At 39.1% G+C, this 27,402-nt stretch overlaps 1 protein-coding gene across 1 annotated transcript in view; it reads right to left on the bottom strand.

The window, feature by feature from the left end:
* Positions 1 to 13,858: 13,858 nt before the first annotated feature.
* The window catches only part of AGPS (alkylglycerone phosphate synthase), a 54,349-nt gene continuing 40,805 nt past the window's right edge, over positions 13,859 to 27,402 (bottom strand). The window contains exons 18-20 of the mRNA XM_026852433.1: positions 27,105 to 27,204; positions 25,276 to 25,333; positions 13,859 to 17,215 (exon numbers count right to left, since the gene is read on the bottom strand). Of these exons, the coding sequence (XP_026708234.1) occupies positions 17,094 to 17,215; positions 25,276 to 25,333; positions 27,105 to 27,204 (280 nt within the window). The 3' untranslated portion in view covers positions 13,859 to 17,093. The remainder of the gene's footprint in view (positions 17,216 to 25,275; positions 25,334 to 27,104; positions 27,205 to 27,402) is intronic.

Raw genomic sequence — 27,402 nt, forward strand, 5'->3', positions numbered from 1 at the left:
TCCATATAAAATCGTAAGTCTGTCAGGCTTATGGTGCATCTGGCTGGGAAGGGGAGACAAGGATTTATTCCTTCTGTTATACCTTGTACCCCCCACGTTTAAGTCTGAACAACCGCCATCATTTCACCTATTACACTCTCAGGCAATTCGGAGAAGACATCTGAGTGTGGTCTCTGCAGCAAGCCCTGCCAGGGTGTCAGAAAGCATGAAGAAGAAGGTGGGATGTGTTCATGCTGACAGACTGAGAGGTAGATCTTCAGTAGAGCTGGGCCCTGGCCCAGGCATGGCTGGGACACCAGCTGGCAGCAGCCGATGAGGATCCCAGGCAAGGCATTGGTTTCTCTTGCTCTTAGGGGAACTGAGGAAAGGGTTTCCTTGCTGAAGGACATTTATGAAAGTCCTGCTTTATACATGGGATCCTGAGCAGCCGGTGCACATGTGGAAAGGTGGTGTTGGCTTCATGCAGGTCTGTCACGCCAGTTGTACTCGCAGCCAAAATCACAGACCTACACCTGGTGTTTGCACACACTGACCTGTCAGTTATGTCTGTCTGGAGAATGCAGACACCAGCTCTCACCTCACCGTGCCCTCAGGGAAAGCTCTCTGTGGTGCCACTATTGCTGAACCCAGGCCCATGAAGGGGGACCTGGCTCTGTCCACTCAGTCAAAGTCTTGGTCATCTTCTTCTCAAGTCCCATTTGAAGAGGTCATAAGTTAATAGTTCTAAGAGTACATCCAAATTCACATTTTCTAATTGCATCCCATTACTTGTGAGGTGTGAACAGCAGTGCTGGATGTGTGACAGCACAACAAACTGGGACTCGTCCTAGGACCTGGTGGAATGGGTGAAGTCCCAGGTCTCGGACCACTTATGTAAACTTAGCAAAATGGTTTTGTGCGCTCCCTTCATTCAAGAGAGAAGAAACACTCCCAGGGAGGCACGGCCATGTCCCACACCAATGCTAACAACAAACAGACCAGCTCTAGGAAGAAATAGGACCAGCTGCATGGGAGACTCAGATCTGGGGAGAGATGACCACAGGTCTTTTTTTCCCCAGGTAAGACAACTAAGACAAAAGGGGAGGGCTCAGTGCAGGGAAGAGTGCAGGACCCAAGGAGAGAAAGGTCAGTGCTTCATCGTTATTGACATTTTTTTTCAGGCACATCTTTTCTGAAAGTCTTTTTGCTGTGGATAGACTGTAATAATTTCTGTGGTATCCTCACAAAGATTCTTCTCCCTGAAAAGGGACTTGCATGCCCAAAAAATTCTGGGTTTTCCCCCCACAAATAAATCAAGGGGATCTAATAAAAGCTATTACCCCTCTCTTCAAATTTTATCTCAGTTATAAATAATACATCGGGCCAGATTCTCAGCTGGCATAAATTTTGGGTCACTGAATCAAAGCCCAGTGCACTTGCACCAATCTGGCCTATTGTCTGTAATGAAGATTAATAGAGGGACAGGACTCTAAACCAGGTATCTGTAGCCAAACCACAATTTCAGGCACTTCCTTGCCAGTTCCTTGTGCCTGAGGCCATAGATCACAGAAAGTTACAATACAGATCAGAACAAAGTGCGAATATACGGACAGCCCAAGCATCTTAATTTTTGAGCAAAGCCTTATAATGAACAGAAACAGAAGCAGCCTGAGAAGGAACAAAGAAACAGTAAAATCTACTGGCATTAACAAATTCACATCCCCAGCAAAGTTAGAACCAGAACGATTCTGCCTGTCCCCTGGTGAAACACAACATTTATCAGCAAACTACTGGCAGCACTGCTTCAGGACTCCACATGGCCATATTTCTGCATGGCAGAAATCCTGCTAAACTTCTCAGCCTGGCAGAACAGAAACAAAAGACAGTGAAAGCGATGGGACAGAGGTAAAACCAAACAGCAAACGAACACATATTCAAGCTGTAGCGTAGGAAGAATGAAATAAAGGCCCAAAGCAAACCCTAACGTGCTCCAGAATGCATGATTGCTCTGCCAGGGACCATTAACACCTCATAACTGTTACCCAGCACCCACAGAAAGAATTATATTTTCATATAAAACAACAAAAAAGCCAAGCTAAGCTCAAGAAACCACCAAAAGGTAAATCAGAGTAGCTAATAGAAGCCAGACTTAATTATTTGTTTTTAAAAAGGGATGTAACATGAAGCGAGGAAGGCATCCTGAAGCTTTGGAATGGTCAGTCTGGAAAAACTGATGGATAGTCCTTGTTTCAGAGCCTATGTATTCAGCATAGCTGTTTGACTTGGACCTGTGTTTCTGTATGGGAAGGGCAACTTCCCAGGAGAGGAAGTCTCTTTGGGAGCCGCCTGCCTTGTTGGCGGTGGGACTACAGTATGGGGAGAGACCAGGGGAACAAACCTAGAACCAACTATGGTGAAACTGAAGAACTCATCAGTAGAGGTGACATCCTGGGACAGGGAGAGGAAGGCAACCCAATGGGCTAATTCTTCTTTTCAACAAGATTTTCCCAGGTGTTTTCTAAGAGAGTGATCCTTTCTGATGTTGCATTTCATGGCTGCACCTCTAATTCTTGCCTAGGCCAGCAGTGATTAAGAGATGGCGCTGAACTGCAGTGTTTGTACGGAGACTTTGAATATCTTCGTTTGGGATCTTTGGAGCAGATCCTTTGGCTCAATCCATGAGAGAGATAAAGATAACTGTCAAAAGGGAAGCCAGTGAATTCATGTTTGTAGCAAACAGCCCTGTGCAGGCTGAAATCACATCAGAGTTTGTCACAGACAGTTCATTACTCACAGCTGGGCTAGGGGCCCACCAAACATTTGAGGAGTTGCTGGCTTTTAGTAAGACCATTAAAAATGAACAGCAGTAATAAATACTCCTGTTGTTATGCCTCCAGAAAGCCCAAAGGTTAAATGAACTGGGAATCTTCCTCCTCCTCTGACCAAGGTTTCTCCAGGTCATGATGGACACTGTAAAAGAACTGATGCAAGAAGCTTGCCTACCCCAGCTTGTACTTTTCGAGGGTACACTGACCTAAGTAGTGGTCAGGTTGCTCAGTTTTTCCTGTGAGATAACTGCTGTATAGTATGCAAGCAATGGGAAAATGAAGACAAAGACTTTAAAAGGCATTTACTCAAATAAATAAATAAATAAATAAATAAATAAATAAACAAACAGCTTGCTAATTGTGATTAAAACTTTTGTGTTAATCTTAAACACCATAAATTCAGACTGATCTTTGGCTGCTGTGTGGTGGCAATAGCAAATGCTTTTTAAGAACAGAGGAGAAGTCCAGCAACTCTAAGTAAATATTCCATCATCCATTTTTTTCCCAACATCTTTCTTCTTGCAAACCTGCACCACCTGGCTTTAAAGGGAGAGTTAATTTTTTTTGCAGTCATAAGGTGATTTTTGATCTAGAGTTAAATGAAGATTTACTGTATTTTCAGACTGCTTTTGGCCAGTGCTGGAGAAGACAGGGAAGACAGAGACTCCCTTGCTCAGAATGTCTTTCCAGCATGGCTGGTAGGAGAGAGGGGTGGCTTTATCACTGAGTGAGTGCTTAGCTCTAGTGCTTGGAAATGGGGTTGCTCACTCTGCCAGTGCGTGTGTAGACAGCTTTTACTGTAGCTCCAAGTGATAAAAAGTCTGGAGTCTTGCTTAAAGCGGCTCAGGAAGGAAACAGATCAAACCGCAAAGTCATGTAGCACTCGCTGTAATGGTCATGCCTGGAAAAGGGGCCAGAAACATCCACTTTAGTCCAGGGTGGCCAATTAGAAAACAATTATACATGTAAGTGAAGGAAGGGAGGGAACAAGAGGCTCATATGCCACCCTGAACGCCCATTGTATTGATTTATAGGCCTGATCCAGAGCCCACCAGGCAGGCCTCTGCTCCAGTCACTGCTTACTTCATTGATTTGACATATGCCAATGTATCTTGTTGCACTTCTGGTTTACATCTTTTTTTGTTTGGTTGCATTTTTTTCTTTGGGTTTGGTTTTTTTTTTTTTTTTAGTTTGGGTTTTTTTAAGGGAAGGAAAGAGGTAAAAAAAAGTAGAGCTAAGATCATAAGTATTACCAGTCTTCACAATGGATTTGTATCATCTAACAGAGATCACACCTTTTATTCTTGCTGAGCTCTGATCTGCACTCTTCCCTGAAAGCAGTTATTTTGCATAACAGTTAACCTTGATCACACTCATGGCTGTTCAGATATTTTCAAATAAAAGCCAACTACAGAGCTCCCACGGGCAGGAATAGGTTAGACGATTTTTGCACATTGTTTTACAAGCTAGTTTGCAGGTCTGAATTAAAATAAACAAGTTAGGGGGAAAAAAAATACTATCCTTCTCAGAAGTGTGTTGACTCATGAAAAATTAATCCCAGATATAAATCAGATACAGGCGTCCTTCCCAGCCAGAACTAAGATCCAGAGAAGACCTGGAGAGCTGAGATATGCTTGCTCCTGAGTACACTGCTAAGAGAAGCCTAGTTCATTCAAAGTTCAAGTTCACCTCCAGGTCAGTATGTCATGTGTTTCTCAGTGGTGTTAAGATGACCACTGTCTTATCCTGAATCCCAGCCCCTCCCGAGGCAGCTGTCCACTTGTTCATGATGCCCAGACCACATTCTTTCCCCTTTTTGATTTATAATTTTTTTATATTTGTACATCATGTATTCACTTCTGTGGGAGACCAAGTTCAAGAAAAGAAGTAAACATTTTTAAGCAGTCTCTTAATGCACCATCAGTTCATCATCCAGGGGAAAAAGAGGAAAGCCACTGCTACACGACTGCAGGACTCTGCAAGTCCTCAGCAATGATGTGGCAAAGTGCATGGGGTGCTTTCTCAGAGCCACTGAGAACTGTTGCCGTATGGAAATTCGTTTGGTGTAGTCTATGGAAGAAATGCTAATAGTGCTGATACACCGTGAGGCAAGATATGTGCTTGTATGGTAGTCAGTACCACAAACGTGTTGAATTGGTCATTTTTAGATATCTCCATCTTTCTTGTGAACTGTTCCATCCTTGAAACAAAACTTCCCCTCCTTGCAACCATCTACCAAATGCTCCATTTCATGCTCATGTGTATGTTTGCACCTGTGCCTGAACTCTGCCCTGAGTAGCCACCCTGAGCCCTCCCCAACCCTAACACTTCGTTCACTGGGGCTGGGTTGGCAGCTGCTATAGATAAAACTTGGGTGTTTTCATCCTGGAGATATCCATGAGGTAAATTTTTATTTCAAAGTTTCCTAATGTTAGAGCTACCAATCTGGCTTTTTTAGCAGAGGATGCAAATCACAGCAGAAGTGCAGCTCTGTGCCAAAAGTAATTCCTGTCTAAGAAACACATATACAACTAAAACTGTTTTTTTTCTGGCATGCAGCATGGACTTTGTGAATACTGTGCCAGGTAGAGGATTTGCTCATGTCCCCCAATTTTCCTAGGTATTTATACTTCCTGGGCAAACATTTAAACCACTTGAACACTTAAATGTACCTGTACTCACCATAGAATTTGGCTCCATTCAGCTGGGTTCACATGCTTACTTTGCAAGTGTCCTGTCTTTTTGGTGAAGAAAATCTTATTCTAACAGCCACTGATATATCAGATATATCTTAAAAAACATAACTGCGCAGACAGAAATAGCCTACTTCCAAGCTTAGTTACATTCCTAAACTGGATATTCTGAACCCAATATATACTTGTACCAGTTTTCTTCAACTATCTCAAGGGGCTTGCCAAATCTATAGAAAAACTTGCTTGGTCTTAGAAGAGAAACCAATACGTGTTGAATCATACATTAACACGTTTAAATCGGATTTGGCAAGCTTATATTTGGGATAATTGTGTTTCCTGCTTTGTTTTTTTTCATATGTAAAGTGATTGGTATGAATATTGGCATCTGTTTTCGCTTTTAATCTGTTTAAAACTTTATTGGCACAGTTGTATGAGGTAAGTAAATACTTTTTTCATGAGCCTATAAAACATCATAAGTTTATTTTTTCATCATGTCAAGTTGGATAAGTATCTCACAGTGCCTGTACATCTTCATGAGGATTTTATTATTTATTTTGATTTAGACTAAACTAAAACGAAGACCTGTCCCAACTGGGCTTCTCTGACAGTCTTTAAAATATGCAGTAATAAAATTGAATTAACAGGCTCCCTCAGTGATTTCCAGATGGCAACACGCTGGTAACAGCAGGAAAACCACAAGAGCTTTAGCCCTCTCTGTTCTGCCCCGGCATTGCAGCAGACACATCCCTTTGCATCTCTCCCATCCCAAGTGAAAGGACCAGAGGGCAAAGGCAATGGGGCAGTAAGAGTGGGATCCTGTTGTCAGAATAATAACCTTGCTCATTCCCAAATGTCAAAGGGGAACATCAACTTTGCAGGTAAGTGCTCGACTGCCATTTTGGAGAAAAAATAGCTCCAGGATAGGTAATTTAGCATTTTATCCACATAGAGACATTAACTATGTCTAGTAAAGTAGAGAATGAATTAGCAACACAATGATTGCGTTACTGAAGCTAATCTGTATGTATTAATTCTCCATGTAGACTAGCTTGATGTGAAATAAGACCACCAATCAATATGTAGTTTACCCCAGATTTGAGGAGGGAAGGGTCTACACTGGGACCATCAGGAAGCACAAGCACACATTTGCAGTAGGTTCATTTTCCAGTTGATGAATCTTGAGTGCTCCAGAGTGGACAGTTCTGACTCAAGACACTTGATTATAAATCTCATCTTTTATCCAACTGAAATAACTTAAACCATTTCCCTCCACTTTTATAAACTGGGCTAAACAGATAAATTTTTTTCTGTAAATTTATCAAATGCCAGGAGAACCAACAATAGGAGAAAATGTTGTCCTGTGTGAAAGCATCTGCACAGCTTTGCCAGTGTAGACCCAGTTAATGGCCCTAACGCTCAAAAAAGAAAGCCACCACTAGAAGCACAGAAATTGTTTCTGCTGATGTAACCTGCACAAGAAACTCAGAAGATTGCAGAATTGTATCCACACTGAGCAAACCTGTCCTAATACCTTAAAATATACTGCCTCTACAGTTTTTGCTAACCAACACTTCACAGAAATAGGGCAATTTTCAGTTCCAAATAGGTGAAAACTTGGTATTTGTGCTCGAAAGCAACTATAGTATCTATGAAAGAGGTGACTAACCTTGCCAGACACCTGCAGGTGGCACCACTATAGATGCAGAGCAGCATTTTTAACTGATTGTGAGATATGGGCTTGATCCATTATAATTAGTGTGTCTTCAAAACAATGGTAATTGAAGGGGCTTGGTAGCTGCAGGATTGAGACCACAGTTCTGCAAATAAATGGGATGCAGAGACAGAATGAGCAAACTATGCAAGCAGAGCCAAATACTTTTTCTAAAGTAATTTTTCTCTTCCACTCAGGTGATTCTTCCTTTTATATCTATGGCAAGCACAACATCCCTTTTGGGTATGAGATGCACCTCAGCACTTACATGCCTGCTCCTCCCTGTCCTCCAGCCTTCCCCACAGAGCACACTGGAAAATGCTCTTTTACAGGAATACAGTTTCTTCCATGAAAAGGTAATTCATTCAGAAGAATCCAGAAAGGAAATGAGGGTTCTCCCTCCTACCCCAGCAGATGCCAAAGCAAGAGGGAAAACTCTGGTTTACTTTCAGTGAAGTCAAGCAATACGCATTGATGATCTCAACAGGTAATGCAACTCAATAGAATCCAAATGTTTCACCTCTGCTACCATTGCTGTTGTAGTGCAGAGAAATGATGCTCTGGACGCTGAGCTTCACTAGTTAAATTGTTTAACAGACCCGATGCCATGCCCTCAGACAGCATCCTTGCCCATGCAGTTGTCCCTTCTCCCTCTTGCTCCTGTGCCACGTGCAGAGCACTTGGAGGGGCCGGGTCTCTGCCGAGCTGCAGGAGAGCAGTGGGGGCTCTGCAGTGCAGGCAGCCGCCTCCCCACGAGGGCTGGGGAGCCCTGGGAGCTGCAGGACACCCCACGGGGGTGCAGAGGCCCAAGGCTTCCTCCCCTGTAGTGAAATAAGGACACCTCTGGGCAACTCTACATTATGCTGGTGCCAGATGGCAGTGAACCAGGTAGCTGTAATGAGCTCTCTGTGGTTTCCTTTTTCCAATATATTCCCCCTTCTTTCTCCATGGCACCCTGAAAGTGAAGGGCATCAAACACAAAAGCCACCGTTGCAGTTGGAAAAACGCAGGTATGCAACTTAAGTAAATATAACTCAGTTGTACCAATGAAATTGAAAACAGAGAAATGGCATAAAAAGAATGTACATTATTTTAAATTGCAATTTTTTATATGTTCACTTTTATTGCCTCACTCTTTAAAATAAATCCAGGACCTGATTTACTTTAATAAAAGTTTAATTTCACATCTTGATTTCAGTGCTGTACTCTTAATTTATTCTATGGCCAGCCTTCCGACAGGAAAAGAGCTAGAGCAGCTGGGGAGTTTTACAGGCAGTTTATACCCCAGCCACTGTAGTACAGTGGTTAAGGGCAAATTCAATTGTAGCTTCCACTGTATAGGGATGTTGGGATTTTATTTTTTTTTTGTATGCGCTGTTTTGAAAAAGCAGCAAAGATTGAAATGGAGCCGTTCTTCACATCCAAAAATGTAAGCACGTGAGCCGACATTTCACAGTTACGTTTTCAAAGTGGACAGAGACGGCATAACAAAAGGGGGTGTTTTAAAGGCCAAACCCAGAGCACATAATATTTAGTTGACCTGCAGCAGCACCACAGAAGCCCCCTGCTTTCAGAAGCCTCAGCATACCAAGCAAAATTTGGTTTATACTTATTTTTCCTTCTCTCTTCTAAAAATCACCAAGTGATTTCAGAGTGCAAAACCAAATAACAATTACTGTCCTTGCTCTGCAGCTAAGCAGTTGCTAACCTCAAGCTCATTCAACATACAAAAACTGGATCCCTTAGCAAAGTCAGGTTGGATGCACAAGGGCTGGCTGCTTATTTATAAACAAGGGCAGCACATGATTTGCAGAATGGTTATCACAGGCAACTAATACAACTGCACAAAATGGATGTGTCAGCACACACAACCATTTTGTTTCTGAAGGGCTTATTTGTAAGCAATGAGCAAATCCCATCCTTCAGACTCACAGTAGAAGGGGAACATCCCCGTTACAATTCCAGATGCTAAGCATCAGCACCAAACACACAGCTCCGCACGCGCTGGCTAGCGGCTGCAAGCACAATTACTGCTAGACAGTAGTCCCTGTGTTTATAAACCTGCTCAGCTCACTGTTACGGGGAATTTGCATTAACTTCGGTGGTAAGTACTTGTGCTCTGGCTCCTGAAGGTGTTGCTGATTACTATAGTGTCTCTGCAATTGTGTAACTTGTTACAAATTTATCATTCATCACAAGGTTCCCTACCCCTCCGCTCACAGCTGTTTTAACTTTGCTGTGTGCTGACTGGTCTGCAGCTGAAGCATATCAGCATGTGGTTTTAAAACAAACAAAAGAAAACTAAAGCAACACTTTCGCTCTTGAACCATTTTTTCAAAGGAGCAAATAAGAATCAGCCTATCCTTTCTGCAATAGTCACAAGGATAATTCTGGTTTTAGCAATGTAAATCATTCTGTGATAAAGATTGGGTGGAAGGACCCAAAGCACTGTAGCATGGCTGAGTAAGCCAGCCCACAGATGCTTAGCTGTAAACACCTGAACACTGACTACTCAAGGCCAGATATGTAGGGGAGTCTTACATGAGCTACTGAAAAGAACAGGAAATAAAGTTATGTTTTATTCATGTCCACAGCGCGGCACACAGCTCTACAAATTAAGAGACAGTGATTTCCTCTCATCAGCCTTAAAAATGTACTAAATTGTAACCAAGGCAGCACATTTGTTACCATCCTAAATTTATCATTTCTCTATAGCAACCAGGTCCCTTCTGCCTGGCTGTTGCTGCCAGATGTTCATTTCAGTGTAATTTAGCCATACACACAAGACACTGTCTTGCACTGCCCTTGCTCTGTTTTCCCCGTTAGCAATTCTCTTGGTTCCTGGTCACTATTTCATTAGCAATAAGTCAGGCAAGAGACAGGTGAAGTTGTACAAAGAAGTTTTTATTAAGCATGCTGATGGGCTGTGGTGCCTGCTGAAGCTTTGCAGATGGACATCCTCCGTGTTCCAGGTTGTGATGCTAACCTTCACACTGCACAGGAGTAAAAGCCTTTGCGAAAGCCTTTCTCCTGGGCAGCAGTCACTCATCTCCTCCACCTAAAACAGTAAACCCTGCTTCCTCAACTACATACTGGGTAACAACATGGAAGGACCCCGTGCTTGTAAAGCTAGAGCAACTCTTCACTGATGGTCAGGACTTTGTTAACACACATACAGTCCCAACTTACTGCTGCCTTCTTCCATCATCTTTTCTCTTTCCCCTTCTCTCTCCTCAACCCCTTTCCACAGCTTGTTCTCATTCCCTGCTGACTGTTTTTAATGGTATGTTTTAAAGCGATCTCACCTAGAGAAGTCTACCAACGACAACCCATTTGAGGCACTTCTGCGTGTATAAACTGTGCTCCAATACCATCTCACAGAAGACGGCAACTTCTGTTCTCCATGTTCTTGCACTAGAAAAGCGGAGCACAACTGAGAGCTTGGCCATAACACAGTTACAAGCATGAACAGAGAAAGACAAACCCTTCTTTTATTAAAAAAATCTTAACTGAAAAAAAAAAACCAACCCAAAACCTGACTGGAAGAACAGTGCTGCCCTGTACTTCCAGAAGCAGCAGTACTAAAAAGGACAGTTTGCCTTGTGGCTGACCCACTCATCAAAGTATTTTAACGCTCCAAGAAGAACCACAAGGCAGAGCACACTGACCATTTGAAGTGGATGTACTCCAGCTAACATTTGGGCTTTTACCACACGGATTCTCTGGTATTAACAATGGTTGAGCTGACATTTCAGATTTTATCTTTCCTGACAGCCTAAATTAGGGTTGGTATTTTCCACGAAAACATGCAAGAATTTAATACATTGAGACTTCTGTCTTACTTGAGTTTGGCTGAAGCTGTCCACAAAGCTCAAAAGCTTTGGTGGGGACAATGGGAGAAGAATGAAGAGCAAACCAAGCAGCAGAGAGATTGCATTTTCTTTGTGTTCCTAGCAAATTAGGCTAAACCCAGAGTTCTGTCCTAAGCAAGTCAAGGACAAAACTCCAAATATACCTGGGACTATATGCTCAAAGCCCATGGTGTGGTCAGTATCATACTCAAGTATTGTCAACAAGTGTCATTCTAAACCTGAGCTTTTCATGCAGCATTCAGCTCACCCACATCTTCCTTACATTTGCTTTCTAACATTAGCCAGATTTACTTTCCTTAATGACCAGCTTTTATGGCCTCATCTCTGCATGTATTTACGCAGCTGCTATGTATTTGCTAGGTGAGCATGTGTGTCACTTCATGTTTCAGAAGGGCTTTTAACCCTCGCCTCTGGGCAGCCAGGATTTCCTGCTCTGCGGCAGCAGGAACAGAGCGAGACAGGAAACGCTGCTGGCTGCTGCCAGGGGCTGGGAGGGAGAAAGGTCAGCGCCTGTGTTTGTACCTTCTCATTACTCCCACATCCTCAGGCTTGTGTCTAGTCAAGACTGCATTTATCAATGCCACTATCGATAGCCAATTTAGGAATAACTGAACTTATCAAACCACCCTTTTATGTTTTCCATATTTGCTGAACTTCATTGGAGTACATTACATCAATGCCATTCATTGTCTTCAAACTGCTTTGAATATTAAGTTGCTGAGCTAGCACTGACGGATGCAACACCAGATATCCACATGCTCAGAGTGTCCGTGTCACTCATGGGAACAGAGCCAAGCCCTGCCATCAGCCTGAAATGGGAGTAGATTTATTCAAGGCCTGTCTTGAGACCATCCACTTTATATTTTGCTTTGTAAAAGCATCTTGGGAGGTCAGCCACACTAGAACAAGCCACATGATACTGAACTGCAAAAGTTGTGACAATCATTCATCATTAGAAAATATAGTTTAATTTTTAAATGTAATTTTTAAACAAAACCATTTTTCACTTACTTTCTGATACGAAGTTCTAGAAGCATCAGCTTAAACTTTATATGGTTACAGTCATAATCCGGTTTTGTCCTGTATCCTTTTGCATACACACAATTTCTTTGCTGTGATCAACACTTCTGTTTTATCCTTTAGAAGGCTGCTATGATACTTTACAGCACTACAAAAAAATACATCAATTTAAAAGCTGTTATGTCCCCATACGTGTGGAGGGGGACACGACAACTACTACATACTAGTGTGAAGGTAGAAAAATACATTGAATGCTACTCAAATACGAATGTTATACTGGAATTTCTGAACAGTCAATCAAAACAAATTCAGCTTTATTCTGAAACAAATTGAAACATTCATAAAGTTTCCCATAAAAAATTCAATTCGTTGTTTTTCCAAAATGCAAAAACAAATTCATAAATGAAACATTTCACAGCATTTCAGTAGAGGCACATATTATTGCAACTTATATCGGTAAAAATTGCAAGTAACCATATGATTTAAAATATTATAATCCACGTTTTTGAAACTGAATCTTGAATTTCAAACTGACAGCACTAGTATTTTTCAAAGACAGTATGGTGAACATTTTTTAAAAATACCTTTGACCACCTCTGCTCTTGAGCACACAGCAGACCTCAAAGCTGAACACGAACAAAGCAATCGCCTGCCAATTCTGGTCTCCATAAAAAGCCTAGGGAAAGACATCGATTTATGTTAAAGGTGATGTGGAATTCAGAGTCAGTGTTGGGACTACAAAGCCATAAACAGTGAACCTATAGTATTTACACAGCTGCAAGTTCAGGTCCAACTTTTTATAAAACTCACTTATTTTCAACAAAGGGAACACTGATGGGATCTGGCTGTCATCCTGAGACAAGTATATCACCCTCTAAGATCTCCTTCAAACTGAGACTATCTAGATCTATGTAAAAATACTGCATTTTTATGCTGTTAATAGAAGGGAAACACAAATAAAATGCTCGACTGTCAGTTTTCTCCTTACTGTGAACAAGCACACAAAAAAGTTTGGATCATATTGAGAAATTGTTATAGTTCTACAGATTGAACTACGTCATTAGTTCTCCTGTCCCCTGCTGTGACTTTTGCAGTTTTTGAATAATACGAGCTGAAGTAACTGCATTAAGACAATTCAACATCTCTTTCAAGCAACATGTGATTTCAGCTATTTTAGCTTAAAGAGCATAAGCTTTATAGCAGTGATGCAGATAACAAATACCTCTTCTGCTCACACGTGGTGCATTTGTGCATGCAGAACTTTCAGTCTGATTCCACAACCTCTTACAAGGAGGTTTTAAATGAGACATGTACACAAGATCAGGAAGCTCTATACCTGTTGCAATAGCTTAATACAACAGGTCTTTGAAATCCGGTGAAGCTAAGTAAGACAAGGTATGCTCCTGTATTACATTGACAGAACTTTCTAAGAGCAGTTGAACATGGTCCCCTTGCTGCCCAAACAGGGAATACTGAGGAGGTGAAACTTCTGAACTGAGCAGACTGATGTTCAGCTGTTGTTTTGCCATTCCCCTACTGCACTGCTCTCATTCTCCTATTTGGCTTTACAGGGCACACAAAAGCTGAGCCTCTGTTAGCATTCATTTACAAGTTCCATTTCATTTCTCTCTGTAAGTGCCAAAGCCTTCCTAATAGTTTTCCTTGGGTAAAAGCTCACCACCAAATTAAAATGAACCAAAGATGACAAGGTAGTAGAATATATTTGTTTAGTTTCAGCACAAAACCACATCATTGTTTAGGCCCATTTTCTTTTTATTAATAATATAAGGTTCTATAATCTCTTAACATTACAACTGAAGTTTACAGTTAATCTCACACTAAAATGACAAACACTGTTTGGCTTTATTTGCAGAAAGTTAAATTACAACCTCGATAAACATACATTTCCAAGACTGAGAAGCAATTTATGTTTTCTGGATTTCAGTGCTAATGTATCCCTGCCTTTCAAATTGGTTTCAATTAATTAACATTGCTGTGGAAGAACTATTTGGCCTGGCCTCTACTCACAGCTGTAAGGCAAAAGAGATGTCTCTAACTCAACCAATATACTCTAAGCCATGTCAAGAAGAGACACGTTTTCTCTGACTGTACGATTTAAACCCTGGATCAATTTCTAACAGATTTTCTTCCTTCCCCTCAAAACTTTTATAGCAGTCTCTCTAATGTAAATACATTTTGCAGTCAAGCCATACTCAGTCTGCACCTTTCTTCCTTCAAAGAGAGCGGAAGCTGTGTAATTGGAAGTCATGACAAACTTAATTAAAACTGCTTGTAACTTACATATGGCCAAAACAGTCACGCAAATCAAAAAGTAATGTGTTATGCCAAGATACGCTTCTGATGTGCATGGACCAAACTCCATTCTGAACAGGCTGCAGCTATGGGAAGTGAGGTCTTTAGAAAGGAATAATACAGAAGGAAGAGTGGTGGAAGACTTTAGTATCAGAGAAGGGAAGATTTCTTTTGAATAGATAACGATCTGTATGTATCTAGGTCTGAACTTGCATTATGCTTTATTTTCATTAGAAAGTTAAATGCGAAATTAAAGACAGTAATACATGCTTTTCAACTGCAGTTTCTAAGACAGAAAAGTATTTAGGAAGACAGCAATAGGGTGGCCATTAGAAAAAATATCCATTACATTTGTAGTTAATCTTTTCCTCAGAGCTATCCAGTGACATTGCTTTGGGACCCTTATAGCCTGTTATTTCACCTTCCCATAGGACAATGGACATGCAGTAAAAATCTTTACTGCATTTTAAATCACTTCAGAAGCCAGTAGCTATTTAAAGGTTAGAAATAGAGCATAAGGAGTTTTTGCCTCTGTAATTTCAGTACAAAAAAGGCATGAGGAAACTATAATCAGAAAATTATGAATCGAGAAGGATGTCATAGAGCTGTGCTGTAAGTCAAAATCTTGAGACAGGTATTACTGACTATGACTACTTGTTTTAGTTCTGTTTGTGCTGTCATTCTGCAAACAACTTCATGTACTTTTCTTCAAAATAGATTCTTCATATAGTTAGACATATACTTTTATTGAACCCTGAATAATTACCAGCTCCTAGAAAGGTCTCTATACAAGTCATCAGCAAGATGCCACCTGTAGCCATGTAGTCACCATCATGCAGCACGTGAGATGAGGAAGTCCCTTGCATAAACACGTACACATTCACTTTGCCGAGACACCATTGTGTACTTAAGGAACACTTAACCACAGTGCAAAGACACACTATACCTATTGTTTTGGTTGCTGCTAAAATATGAACTCTGGGGGCCAAAACCCAAAATAGTAGATTAGTTGAAATTGACTAATTAGATGAAATTAGTCAATTAGTTGAAATTTTATGTGAAACAACAACCAAAGTAAATATAGCTGCATTGTAAGTATCACATTAACATTCTGTTTTATAACCTGAAGATGATAGAAAGTTTTCCTTGACTACTTTGACAGCATGCATTTTAAAGTGATGCTTTGAGTGTCCATGTTTTTTTGACCATTTTAGAGTTGAAATCTGAACTTGTTTCAAGATTAAGTTGTCTGATATGCAGTATTTCTCCAAGCATTTGGTACTTTTGGTATATTACCAAAACAGAGCTCATTAGACTGTATTCTAAAAGTTTAAAAACAAAAAAGCAATTTTATCTTTTTCTCCTCAGTAAGGGAACTACCAATACAAAAGGTGTCCAAACTGATACTAGAGCTGTGAAGCAGTTGGCTAGAGACAGTGTCCTCAAAGGATAGTCTTTTTTTTTTTTCTATCCTATGCAATCATACACATTAACTATCAAAAAGTTGGATAACTTGCTTTAAGAAAAGAACCCACCTTAAAAATGGATCATGAATATTGACAAATACTTTGTTTTACTGATTAAGATTCAAGTTTCAATGTAAAAACTCTTACTCATATGATACCGATCAAGAAAATATTTCATTTTCTTAAAGTTCAAGGGACAATTAAAATTGTGGCTACTAGTGAAGTCAATAAATGATTCACAGAGGCCATAGGAAACTGTACAAAACTAAAATGGGAAATCTCGCTTTCAGGATGACAGTTATGTTGTCCATTTAAACACTTTATTAAACTGTTGAGACTGTTTCAAAAGACAGTGCTGGGCAGTTTCATTTGAATAGCCAAAACATTTTTTTTTTTACTGAAAAAGATGTTTTGCATCTCTGCAAAACAAAGAAAACAGGAGCAAAAACCATACACACTAGGACTGAAGTACAGATAAACGCAAAGTTTTGTTACAAACCTGTTTTCAACATACAGTGAGAAATGTCCATTGTACAAAACTTATAGTGACTGACCTACAATTAATTTAAGATTATCCCAGCAATGCAAATACAACTTGGAACAGCTCAATTACATAAGATCTTCTAATAGTACTACAGTGGGATACTAGAGAGTTTTTAGTAGTTTGACTTACATTCTCTTTTGATCAAAGCCTACATTTATACTTCAAGTATTTGCTGGTTACAAGTCTGTTACATACTTAATGGTGTTCTTGGTGTTCTCTCATCTGTCTCATAGCAGCTTTCCATTAGCAAGAGGCTGGGTCGAGCAGCTGCTTCTGTAGAAAACTGTTGTCAGTCTTTGTTCTCCTCGCAGGGGATGCTTTAGTAAGAAACATCTGGCAGTATCCAGCATTGAAAAATACTGTCAGCTGTGTTGCCTAACCAAACTTGGAAAACCAAATTTGCATTTCCTGGCTGGTAATACACTTTATGCCCAGTGGGTTGTTTAAGAGTTTAGGAGCATTGTAAGTAAAAATCCATAAACATTAACAGTGATGTTTACACTTTATTGGGGGGAGGGGGGAAGGGAGTGGCAAAAATCAATGTGTAAGTTACTAGTTTTTAAAGTTTAGTCTATGTTATATTTGATTACTGGGATATCAATACAATGAAAGTGGAGGAATTTCAACAGTAATTTTGAAGTTTTAGTACATCATGTTGCACAGGGCTTTATAAAAGATTTTTGTTTCCAAAGATGTTATTGGGGTCCACATATTCTTTAACAGATCTCAGCATTCCCAGGCCAACATCAGAGATGCTCTCCTTCATCCAGCGCTTCCGCAATTTGCCTACTGGAAAAACAAAAACAAAGTGTTTCAATATATGGCAGGATTCTAGGAGCCAAATCAATCTTGTGACCATGAATGAATAAACACTGTGTGATAAATGCTTTTATTCAAAAATGAGAAATGTTTTGCTTTATTTGATTTATTGAGCCCACCAGACTATCAAGCTCATTAAGCTCAGCATACTCCCAGAGGAAGACTGTGTTCCACACTGTCTACTTTCTTTAGAAACTATGAAATTTAGATGAAGCTTAGGCTGAAATCACGTTCTATTAAAATAGGGAAATCGGTAATAAGTTTTAAAAAAACAGCAAACTAATTTTAAGTAGGAAACTCTAGAGATTACTAAAAAGCAGAACCCCACACCTCTTTTTAAAGTAAAAACATAACTCAGTAATAAACTTAAAAGAGTATTGGTTTAAATAACAAAAATTGTTTTCTAGAAGGCTTACAGCCTGGTTTTAGCTCAACAAAATATCTTATTTCATACTTTTAGACAGGCTGGCAATTGCTCATACCATTACACAAAAGCTTAGTTGTCCATGTAAAAATGGATATTCACAACATATACTAAATACAAAGCAAAACTGAAACACCAGCCATTTAAGAACTCATTTCAAAGTCTCACAATACTCCTGTTAAATGGCCGAGTGTTCACATAATAATTAACCAAGTCATCAACTCTGATTTAACAGATCTTCAAAAATAAAGGACATTTTTTTCATTAAACACAGTATAGCATTTAACTTGTCATCCTGAAACACAATCCATTTGTCAGTATGATGCGATATAGTAAAGGTTTGAGAGACAGATGCTTTAAGAGTATCTGAAGCTAAATTCAAGCCATCTTTTGTGCCCTGTTCTCAGGGTAACCATCAAACTGTCATCAGAATAATAAATTACAGGGACACCTCTGGAGAACAGAATATATTTGTTTATACCTTAAGGAGTATGAGCTAGTCAAAATGCCAAGTGAAAAACCAAATAATGTGAGAAAGAATGAAATTTGCAGTTTGCTAGAAAACAACTATTAACAGCACGTGTGTCAAGAGCAAAGATCATGACTGAAGGACAAAAGGATTTGTCATGTGGTAGGAACTGTGGTTGTATTTTACAGTCCAGCTCAAGAAAAAAATCCCCATCTATAAATATACCATCACTGCAATTTGCCTGTGAGCAAGTTGATGTAGTTAAATTTTATCTGGGGAAACTTTAATACTACTGCTACAAAAAGAAGAATCATGGATCTTGCTTGACCATCACCTCAAGTCACTCACACTGGCTCTTACACAAGCAGCTGAAGAACAGTCATTACCATTCTCAACTGTTATCTGTAATATAGTTTCAGTGAATGTGTCCTGTGGTTATGGATGTAATTGTCCTGAAAAGACTGCAAACAACTGCTTCAACAAGATGGAGCACATTAGAATCACAGCAGGATGCCCAACAGCTAGCATGCCTGCCTCTTTTACACCTCCAGTAATAATGCAATTCCACAAGGAACTGAACTACTGTCTGAGCAGCACCAAACAGTCGTTGCATATTTAATGAAGTCGCTCACCAAGTGCTGGAAAACAGAAGGTGCTTGGAGTGCATCATTAGTTCTGTCAAAGTGATAATTTACACATCTATCTTGTCAAATTTTCTATGGTTTATACTTTTGCAATAATAAATCTAACATACATTTGATTAGTGAACTGGAAAGAAAAAGCTGTACTACAGTTACCAGCAGTCCTTCATAAACATGTTCAATGAAAAGATTTTAACCCCTTGATAACATTAAGTTGAGCCCCTGCTCCTACTGGTCATGTCAATAAGATATACATGGATTTTTCAGTTACTCAGGTTTTCATATTAGAGATAAACATCATTGAAGCAATTGCACTCTTAGAATTCTAAGCCAGTTCATCTGATTAAATGGAAAATAAACCAAGTGAAGGAAAGGCTCTGTGCAGATGAGAGCACCACTTAGAAAAGCGAAGTTTCTATTTGTTTCACTTTAAGTCAGTGCTGCCCTCTAAAGTATTCTGTTCCTCCTCCATAGGACAATCCAATTAGCTTCTAGGATGAGAAGGGAAAAGGAGGAAGAAATTGCCACTTGGAATTATTTTTACATTCATGGTGACATCTTTTATTATTACGGCAAAGCTGCTTAACTCCACTCTAAGCCTAGCCAAAGAACAGCTTTGGGCTCAAGGAAACCTTGACTTCCCTAACAGTAAGAGGTCTCAATTAAACCTGATTTTACCATGACTAGAGAAGAACACCTTTTCATTTCTAGCCTAGAAAAAATAAACTTTTTAAGTTTTAGGCCTACATGATGCCATTTATCTAGAACTGACATGAGACAGTGCACACAACCAGATTTTATCCAAGCATCTACCACTTACAGGCTCTCAATGTGGTATACTTTGCTCATTTAAGAAAAAAGCAATCAAATTGACCTAATCCTATATGCTACTTCATAACATTAATAATAAGGTTCTCAAATGAGCATAACATTGTACAATCAATTTGTAGTAGCTTAACAAGTCACTACTTGTCAACCCAGCTATACACACCATTACACACACAATCCTTGTTTCCCTAACTGGAAAGTACAGTCTTTTCTTCTTGCATCTTCTTCCTCTGAAGACACCTAATCTTGCATCTTAATTATCCAAGATGACATGTGACAGAATTAGTTTTCAAGTGTTTCAAGTGGCAAGTGCCCTGTTCCTGAGGTATGCTGAGCAGTCTAACGCCTTAAAACATTCACTGCTAGGAAGCCAGAAGTCTTCAATCTGAAGCCCAGCCTATTACATAGAGCACAGACACCCTAGCATGACAGAGTCTACCACAAAATACTTCAGACGATAAAGCCAAGAAGTTTGTTCAGTAGCAACTCTCCACCACAGTCCAACACCAATTTTTGCAGTATTCTCAAGTTTTATTATTATAGTCCATATATGAAAAAAAAAAAGTGAGCTGAGTAACTTTTTCCCAGTTCTGATACATGCTGGTCTAACCCTTAGCTGTTTTAATCTGTTACGATATAAAATACACTTTGGTGAAGTTCAATCATACTCTACGCTGCTCCCATAGAGCCCACCCCTTGGAAAAAACAAGCAAACATGCACCATCATGACATTCTCTGCCAAAAATTACTATAGTTTCCCAAGTGCATAGTTTTTCAAAGAGAAGTGCATTAAATAGGTAGCACATACCTGCTGGCCACAAAGAAGATAAAATGGGAGTACAGTTCTCCTGGCTCATATAGGCTACATCTTTAAAAATGCACCTGGATAGCCACAAAAAAGTCTGACTAAGGATGGAGCTAGCAAGCAGCAGGCAGCAATTGGTTTTCTTACTGTTGGAATATGAAATACTCGGGCACACGTGCATGGTCTTGTAAGGAAAGTTTTAATGTAGCTGATGGAACCCAGGAATAACTCTACACCCATGCAGAACAGATTTATAGCACTACGTGGTCATGGCAGAAATAGGCTCTAGTGGCACTGAGCATAGCCCTAGACTTCCCCTACTCCAGTCCTTTCAACTTTTAGTTATTTCAGAACAATAGCTTTGCAAAAGGAGAAGCAGTAACAGGTCATAAGAAGGATGGGACTCTTATAGCTGTTTCATGCTCTTCCTGAAGCTGGTTATCTCTATGTAAAGCATCTCTCTACTCTTAGAAATTGCTTAATGGGTTATTACCCTTCCAGAAAGAGCTCTGCAATACTGAGAAAGGTCAGTGCTGAAGTATATTGGACCAGTGGGGTACCTGAAGTCTATCACATAACTAACACTATCACCATAACATAATGCACATTTTCAGTTAATATCTAAACAATTTAAGTACTTTCAAGTTCTATGCTGATGGATCAGAAAGTCCTTTCCATTTATTTGGTGGAAAAGGCACTGAAGATGACTATTAAGACTTTCAGACCAAGGAGGAAAATATAATGGTGTCATTTTATTTCACATAAGTTTACTCTGTATGACAAACATCACATCTTAAACCCATTTTAATCACTAGAGCAAGCTCTAGTTGCAAGATGAAAATACGATCAGTCTCCAGTGCTTAACTTAAAGCTAATAAGATACTCTTCCTGTGTAGAGGAGAAAAGATGGTGTTTCCACCCATAAGGGAGTTTTATAATTCCAGATTTCGTAGTTTATGCAGGTTAACTACTACAGTGTATAGCTTAAACCACAGCCTCTTAATGATGCCAAGCAATTATAATGAATTGCCATGTCAAACATGTAACTGAATGCAAGTAAGGTGTGGGGGGTTTTTGGTTATGGGGTTTTTGGGGGGTGGTGGGGAGGTGTTGGTTTGGGTTTTTGTTGTGTTTTGGATTTTAAAGTTTTCCTACATAAACTGCCAGGAAATTGATACTATACCTAAATCCATGGAGCCTGAGCTACTTGCTTAACCTTTATTCTAATCAATTTGTCTAGAAAGTAGAAGAAAGTTAGTTCTGTTAGATGGGTAAATGTGGGTATTTTCCTCAAATCCACAAGCTAATAATTGTTTCCTGAAATAACCAGTTTTAGCTAGAACATTCCCTACAAGGGAAACAATCTATCACTAATTTTTACACTGTTCCTTAATTTTACATGGGTGCTTAGCCTGGTAATACAGAAGGAATTGGGCTCAAATCCAGCCAGCTTTCTTCTAATGCTGTACCTCAAAAGGGTTGTTACAGTTGCATTTATACACCAGTCATACCTACTGATGCTTCCTCAGCATATGTTATGTATACAAAAAAAGGCATGTATTTTATGAAAAGGAAATTCAAGAATGCAAGGTGTGACATCATATGGGTGGTTTTAGGGCTTGCCCTAAACAATCAGAAGAACCATTTATCTAAATTTAAACTTTTATCTACAAGAAATTGTCATTCCTAATGCAGCTTTAACGCTGTTTCTAGAAGCTAACTGTGGCTCTAGCAACCCTTACCGGCATGACTCTTAAATCTAAAGGTACTCAGCAGCCAGAAAAGCAGAAGGATCAAAGCTGTGTTCAGAAATGTGCACTATCCCTTTTTAAAGTGTAGGATGTAGTCAAGGCAAGGCGAAAACTATAATCAAGACTGTAAAATCTCATGTAGGAAATGAAGATGAGGAATGCTACAATTAGAATACCTAATTCCTGAATACCTTTCAAAAACTTTTATTAAAATCACAGGTTATGTCATAACATTAGTTAAAACGCTATGTTAAAAACAAAAAGGCACAAGAAACCACTTGTCACTAGCTAGTCTAAAACCACCAAGAAGCTTTTCAGCAGTTTGTTCACAACAAATTTAGCAAGACCTACCACATTTAGACAAGACTATCAGGATCATAAAGAAAAAAACCTGATAACATCTTCTGTAAGGGTCAATTTCTAATGCACTGGAGAATAGCTGACTTCCTTGTGCTTAAGTGCCTATCTGATCAGCTATGTATTTTAGGTGTATTTATATAGCAACACATGCCTCAGATTCTTTCTAAACGTAAACTCTGTTCAGTATGTAACCCAGAAACATATAGTGTTAAATACTGACATTAAGAAAACCATTCCTGACACCAACCAGATTTAAATATTTGAGTGAAGAGCAAGAAAGACTTCAAAAAGACAATTTGATTAAAAGGACAAAATAATTTAAGATGCAGTATCACAGAAATTATGTTCAGATTTATAAAAACAAAAAAATCCAGATATTCTACCCCAAAATACAAGTAACTGTTACATTGAAAGGATAAATTTATTACAGAGATATATATGTCTGGCCAGCTACAGCTTCTTGTCACCATGAGATGCTTGCTGTACAAGGCTGGTATTGATAAACTTCTGCAATTTCTTTGCTGGAATGTTGTTATTACATATTGCAAGGTGTGATCTTTAATGCAATTCATTAAATAAAAGTACTTATGAAAACTAATAGAGGGGGATCTTCTCACAGTATTGCTATCTTTAGTGAGCCTTGCCTCAAAGTTACAGTATTTCCCATTAGCCTGGAGGGAGGGGAGCAGAGACGAGACATTGAGATTAAAACAGAATCCAAAGTAAGGTCTTTCTGAAGTTACTCTTTATAAAATTAAAAGTATCATGGTTTCAGTTCTCACTGTAGATTTTAGCTATGTGTCTACCTGCAGTTAGTACTTCCCCAGATGTGAAGTAATTTAGAGCTTTACATATCTCAAACTGTCATATATGACCACTTCTTCACCCAAGGACTGTATGAAGATTGACTTAAGCAGGCTTTGTATTTCCTATAGCCTCAAGTCCCAGACTACATCTGTTTTCTTTGATACACAAAACCAGAGTTAGAATAGCTCCATTTATCATAGTGTGATTGTAGGCAGACAAACCAGCCTGTCTGTTTCCAGATAGTGAAAACAACTGTTATTAATCACAATTACAAGACAAATACTAAAAGAAACTGCACCAGTATTTTACCACACACAAAAGAACGGTCTTAGCAGTGCTAAGAGTGACAAGGTCTGAAGGTCAGTAAATAAAACTAATACTATTAGGCTAATTCTCAACAGCACATCCACTTAAGCACTGGAAAAAACAAATCTTGAATATAGTACACAATGAACTGCCAGACAAAAACAAAGCAGAAAATATTTAACAGTATAAAAGGCAGCCATGCATACACCAGAAGCATAACAAGTCTAACAGAACCAAGTTTCCCATATCTGTGGTCAGAAAGTTCAAGTGTGCAAGGATTTGAAAAAGCTTTTTTTTCTTGTTCAACATATGCTGTACACAAGGTTTCATATGGTGAAGGCAAATACATCCAAACATGTGACAAGCTCCAGCTGCATGCAAGTTAATGGATGAAATGCTAGTCACAGTAAAATACAGCTGCCACAGCAGGGGAGAGCACAATAGTAGATCAAGGGGGTAATTCCACATTCCACATGCAAAATTTGACCAGTCTCCTATACCACCACATTAGAGATTTAATCAGAGGACAATAAGCATATTAACCAAAAAATTCTGAAACTGTTTTCACTCATGTTATCACCTACACATCTTTCAATGTCCTGATATTGCTAAAGCAGAGTCCAGTTCAGTTTCTATCAAACCTATAGGCCTGAAAACAGCCCTAGCTAAAAGTTTCAAGTCCAGGAACTCACCAGCTTCTGCCCTTCAGTTTTCCCCTACACAGAGCTTTCTTAGAATTACAAAATTTTTATCTCGTTTTAAACCATGAGATTTCCTCTTTGCTCTTATTTCTGTGGCCAAACAGTGCCCCAAGACAGTAGAGAGAAATAATGCATTAAGTTAACCAGTTTCAAGCAGCTAGCTGCACAAATCAAACTGACTTCACAAGTCCTCCTGTCGTCCAAGTTCACAGCATTATATAGGACACATGCAATCAAATTAGGCTGAGTATGTGGGAAAAGCATATGTAAGGCATCAGATATAAGAAGTTTCACTTATACATGATATTAGTTCTTAAACATAATACAAAAGCACAAAATAGCTTGCAAAAAACCTCAGGACAAGTAATTCCTAACTCCAAGAAAAGAAATTGAATAATCAGAAGTTAGCAGACAGCAAGACAGTAATACAATACTTACAATAACATCAAATATGCAACACAGCCCAGTTTAAAGTCAACAGCTTTTTAATTCAGATACTTTCACTAAGTGCTCTGGAATTATGGCTAATATTATTCACATGGTCCCAAGGGACACTAAACTGTCTTAAAACTGAGAAACTCCCATTTGAGGTCTTTAACTGAATATACCTCTGCATAAGGTTCAGTAGAAGTTGCTAAGGATAAACCAAATACATTTTCAGGTTCTCAGACAGCCTATAGACTTCCTATCAAAGGCCTGAAGCTGGTGCTCATAAATATACATTGTGTGACCTAACATCAAGCCAACCAGGTCCAGGGACACTTCTCCCTGAAAGTCTGACAAATGAGTGAGAAGTTTCTAGAAAGAAAGCCAGGAGATCCCCTCCCCCAGTAATTTCAGTTAATGCCTGTTAAATATTTTTCAAAGTTCTATTACAAACTATTTTATGTATTCATGAATATTTAGCAGTATCAAAGAGACTAGACTGAGAACATTACCTCCATGGTGATGTGACAGACTTCCTCCATTGGCAAGTATTTCTTCTCTAGCAGCCCTCTAAATTGGAAAGATAAGGTGTTTATTCATCAACAAATGCACAAGATTTTTATTTTTAGTGAAATGCTTGCTATCACATGCATTTGCACAGCTGTATGAAAAGTTTCAGAAATAACTAGGGTACACAATACAGAAAAATATTTTAGTTCAAGTCTGAAGATAAAAGTAAGTGAGGATTTTCCATATAAGCATTATCAAAGTCAAGACATTTTTAAATGCCATCTGCTACAACAAATCTATTATTCCAGAATGGAATATTCCCCCTTGCCAAAACTAAAATAGTCTAATGACTGGGATGCTCATCTGGAAGATGGTTAAGTGCGTACTGAAAAGGAAACCACAATAAAGAAGTCTGAAAACAGGCTTCCCAGAGTAATTCAAGATTCTTATTCAGACCGGAGTTTGGACCCAGATCTCCAAGACAGTGGTTAAGGAAATTAGGTATTTTACAACTGACAACCCTTGCATGGGTGAATTTTGTGACAGAAAACAAAATTTAGATTTTTATGTTAAGAAATATATGAACACTTTCAAGCTCTATAATCTTTCTTCCCATCCAGCTCTGATTATGAATACTTAGGCAGCTTAGAAGGTATAACAAAGCAAGGTTTCCTAAGCACAAGCACTAAAATCTTTTTTCATAGAATCATACTTTTTCTAAGAATAACATATATAACCATACCAATGCAGTTAGAGATATTTTTCAGTCTGCCACAGAGTGCATATACTTGGTTGGCAAACTCACTTTGTTAGGTTAAATTTAGTCACCTACAATGGAAGGCATGCATCTAGGTGATCACACTACTACCTGATTCCAATAAACAGTAGAATCTAAGTATTAATAAAGTTTCATTAAATAAGCACTCAAGTATGATGCTTTCCAATGCCCTAGAGTCAATAGCATGGAAGTCTCAAATTGTAAATAAAGCTTTGCATCTGCTTGCCACGTTCAAGAGAAATTTCTAGAGAATAAGCATGGGAAAAACAATATCATAGTTACAAACATAGCCTGTTTCTCCACAGTCCTATTAGCAGTTTTCTGGTGCTGAAGTTTGAGCATATGAACCAAAAGGTAGGATGAAAAGCAGTTTGGCCATAGTCCTTCTACATCTAAGCATTACACCTTCAAGGTAACAAGGATATTGGTTTCCCCTAACTAGGTGAACATAGTGTTTCACCAGCCGAAGTGTTAAAACAGAGTTATTCCATAGCTTTGTGGTAAATGTCAAAGCAGCTTACAATTGGTCTAACACAGACATAGATAAGTGCCAGTCTAAGTCTGCTAAGTAGAAATAACCACAGCAGTCCATTCTCTGAAATAGCACAAGACACTCTCACATTCATTATTCTCTACATGCAGCACTATTAATAAAGGATGATCTTGACAAGTTTACCATGTATTTTAAAGACTAATCAAGTGAAAGAAGCTTTGTAAACAATGGAACCAGGAAGTCTTGTCTTCCAGAGATTTGGGTTTTATGGTTGATAATTTCTGCCATCCAAAACCAGACTCCAGTTCAAGCTTTCCTATACTTTAGCCATTCTACATAAGTATTCATTTACTGATGCCTAAAATAGTCACCTGGCAGTCTTTGCTCTACTTGATACACTATTAGTATGCACCTCTTTCCCTAGCTGTTAATAAAAGCCTTACAAACAGACTTTTGAGATCTTTCCTGAAATTCAGTTATCTTAGTCAATGGGTTCAGTACATATTATGGGACATTGGCTTTACCCCCTCCCCCTTAACTATTGTTCTTACATACATTACCTCAATTTGTTCATAGACATGAATAGGATCACTAATTCCTCTGTAGTTAAAAGCAAAGTAGAAGTAGACACATGCACCTGCATCATAAGTCTGTGTCACCCTGTTGAAGAGAACTGCATTACAAACAAAGCTTTATGGTATTAAGCCAGCCACTATGTGTCATTACACAATTCATTAGGTTACTCCACTTATTCAAAAGGGTAGCTTTTTTTTTTTTAAGGAGTTTTGTATCCTTTTTACTCATACTTCATGAGTGATGCAATGCTGACAGAGCTGAAGCTCTTAAATCGTTACACTT

The sequence above is a fragment of the Athene cunicularia genome (assembly GCF_003259725.1).
Source record: "Athene cunicularia isolate RWA chromosome 7 unlocalized genomic scaffold, athCun1 chr7_part1, whole genome shotgun sequence".
Classification (NCBI taxonomy): Eukaryota; Metazoa; Chordata; class Aves; order Strigiformes; family Strigidae; genus Athene; species Athene cunicularia.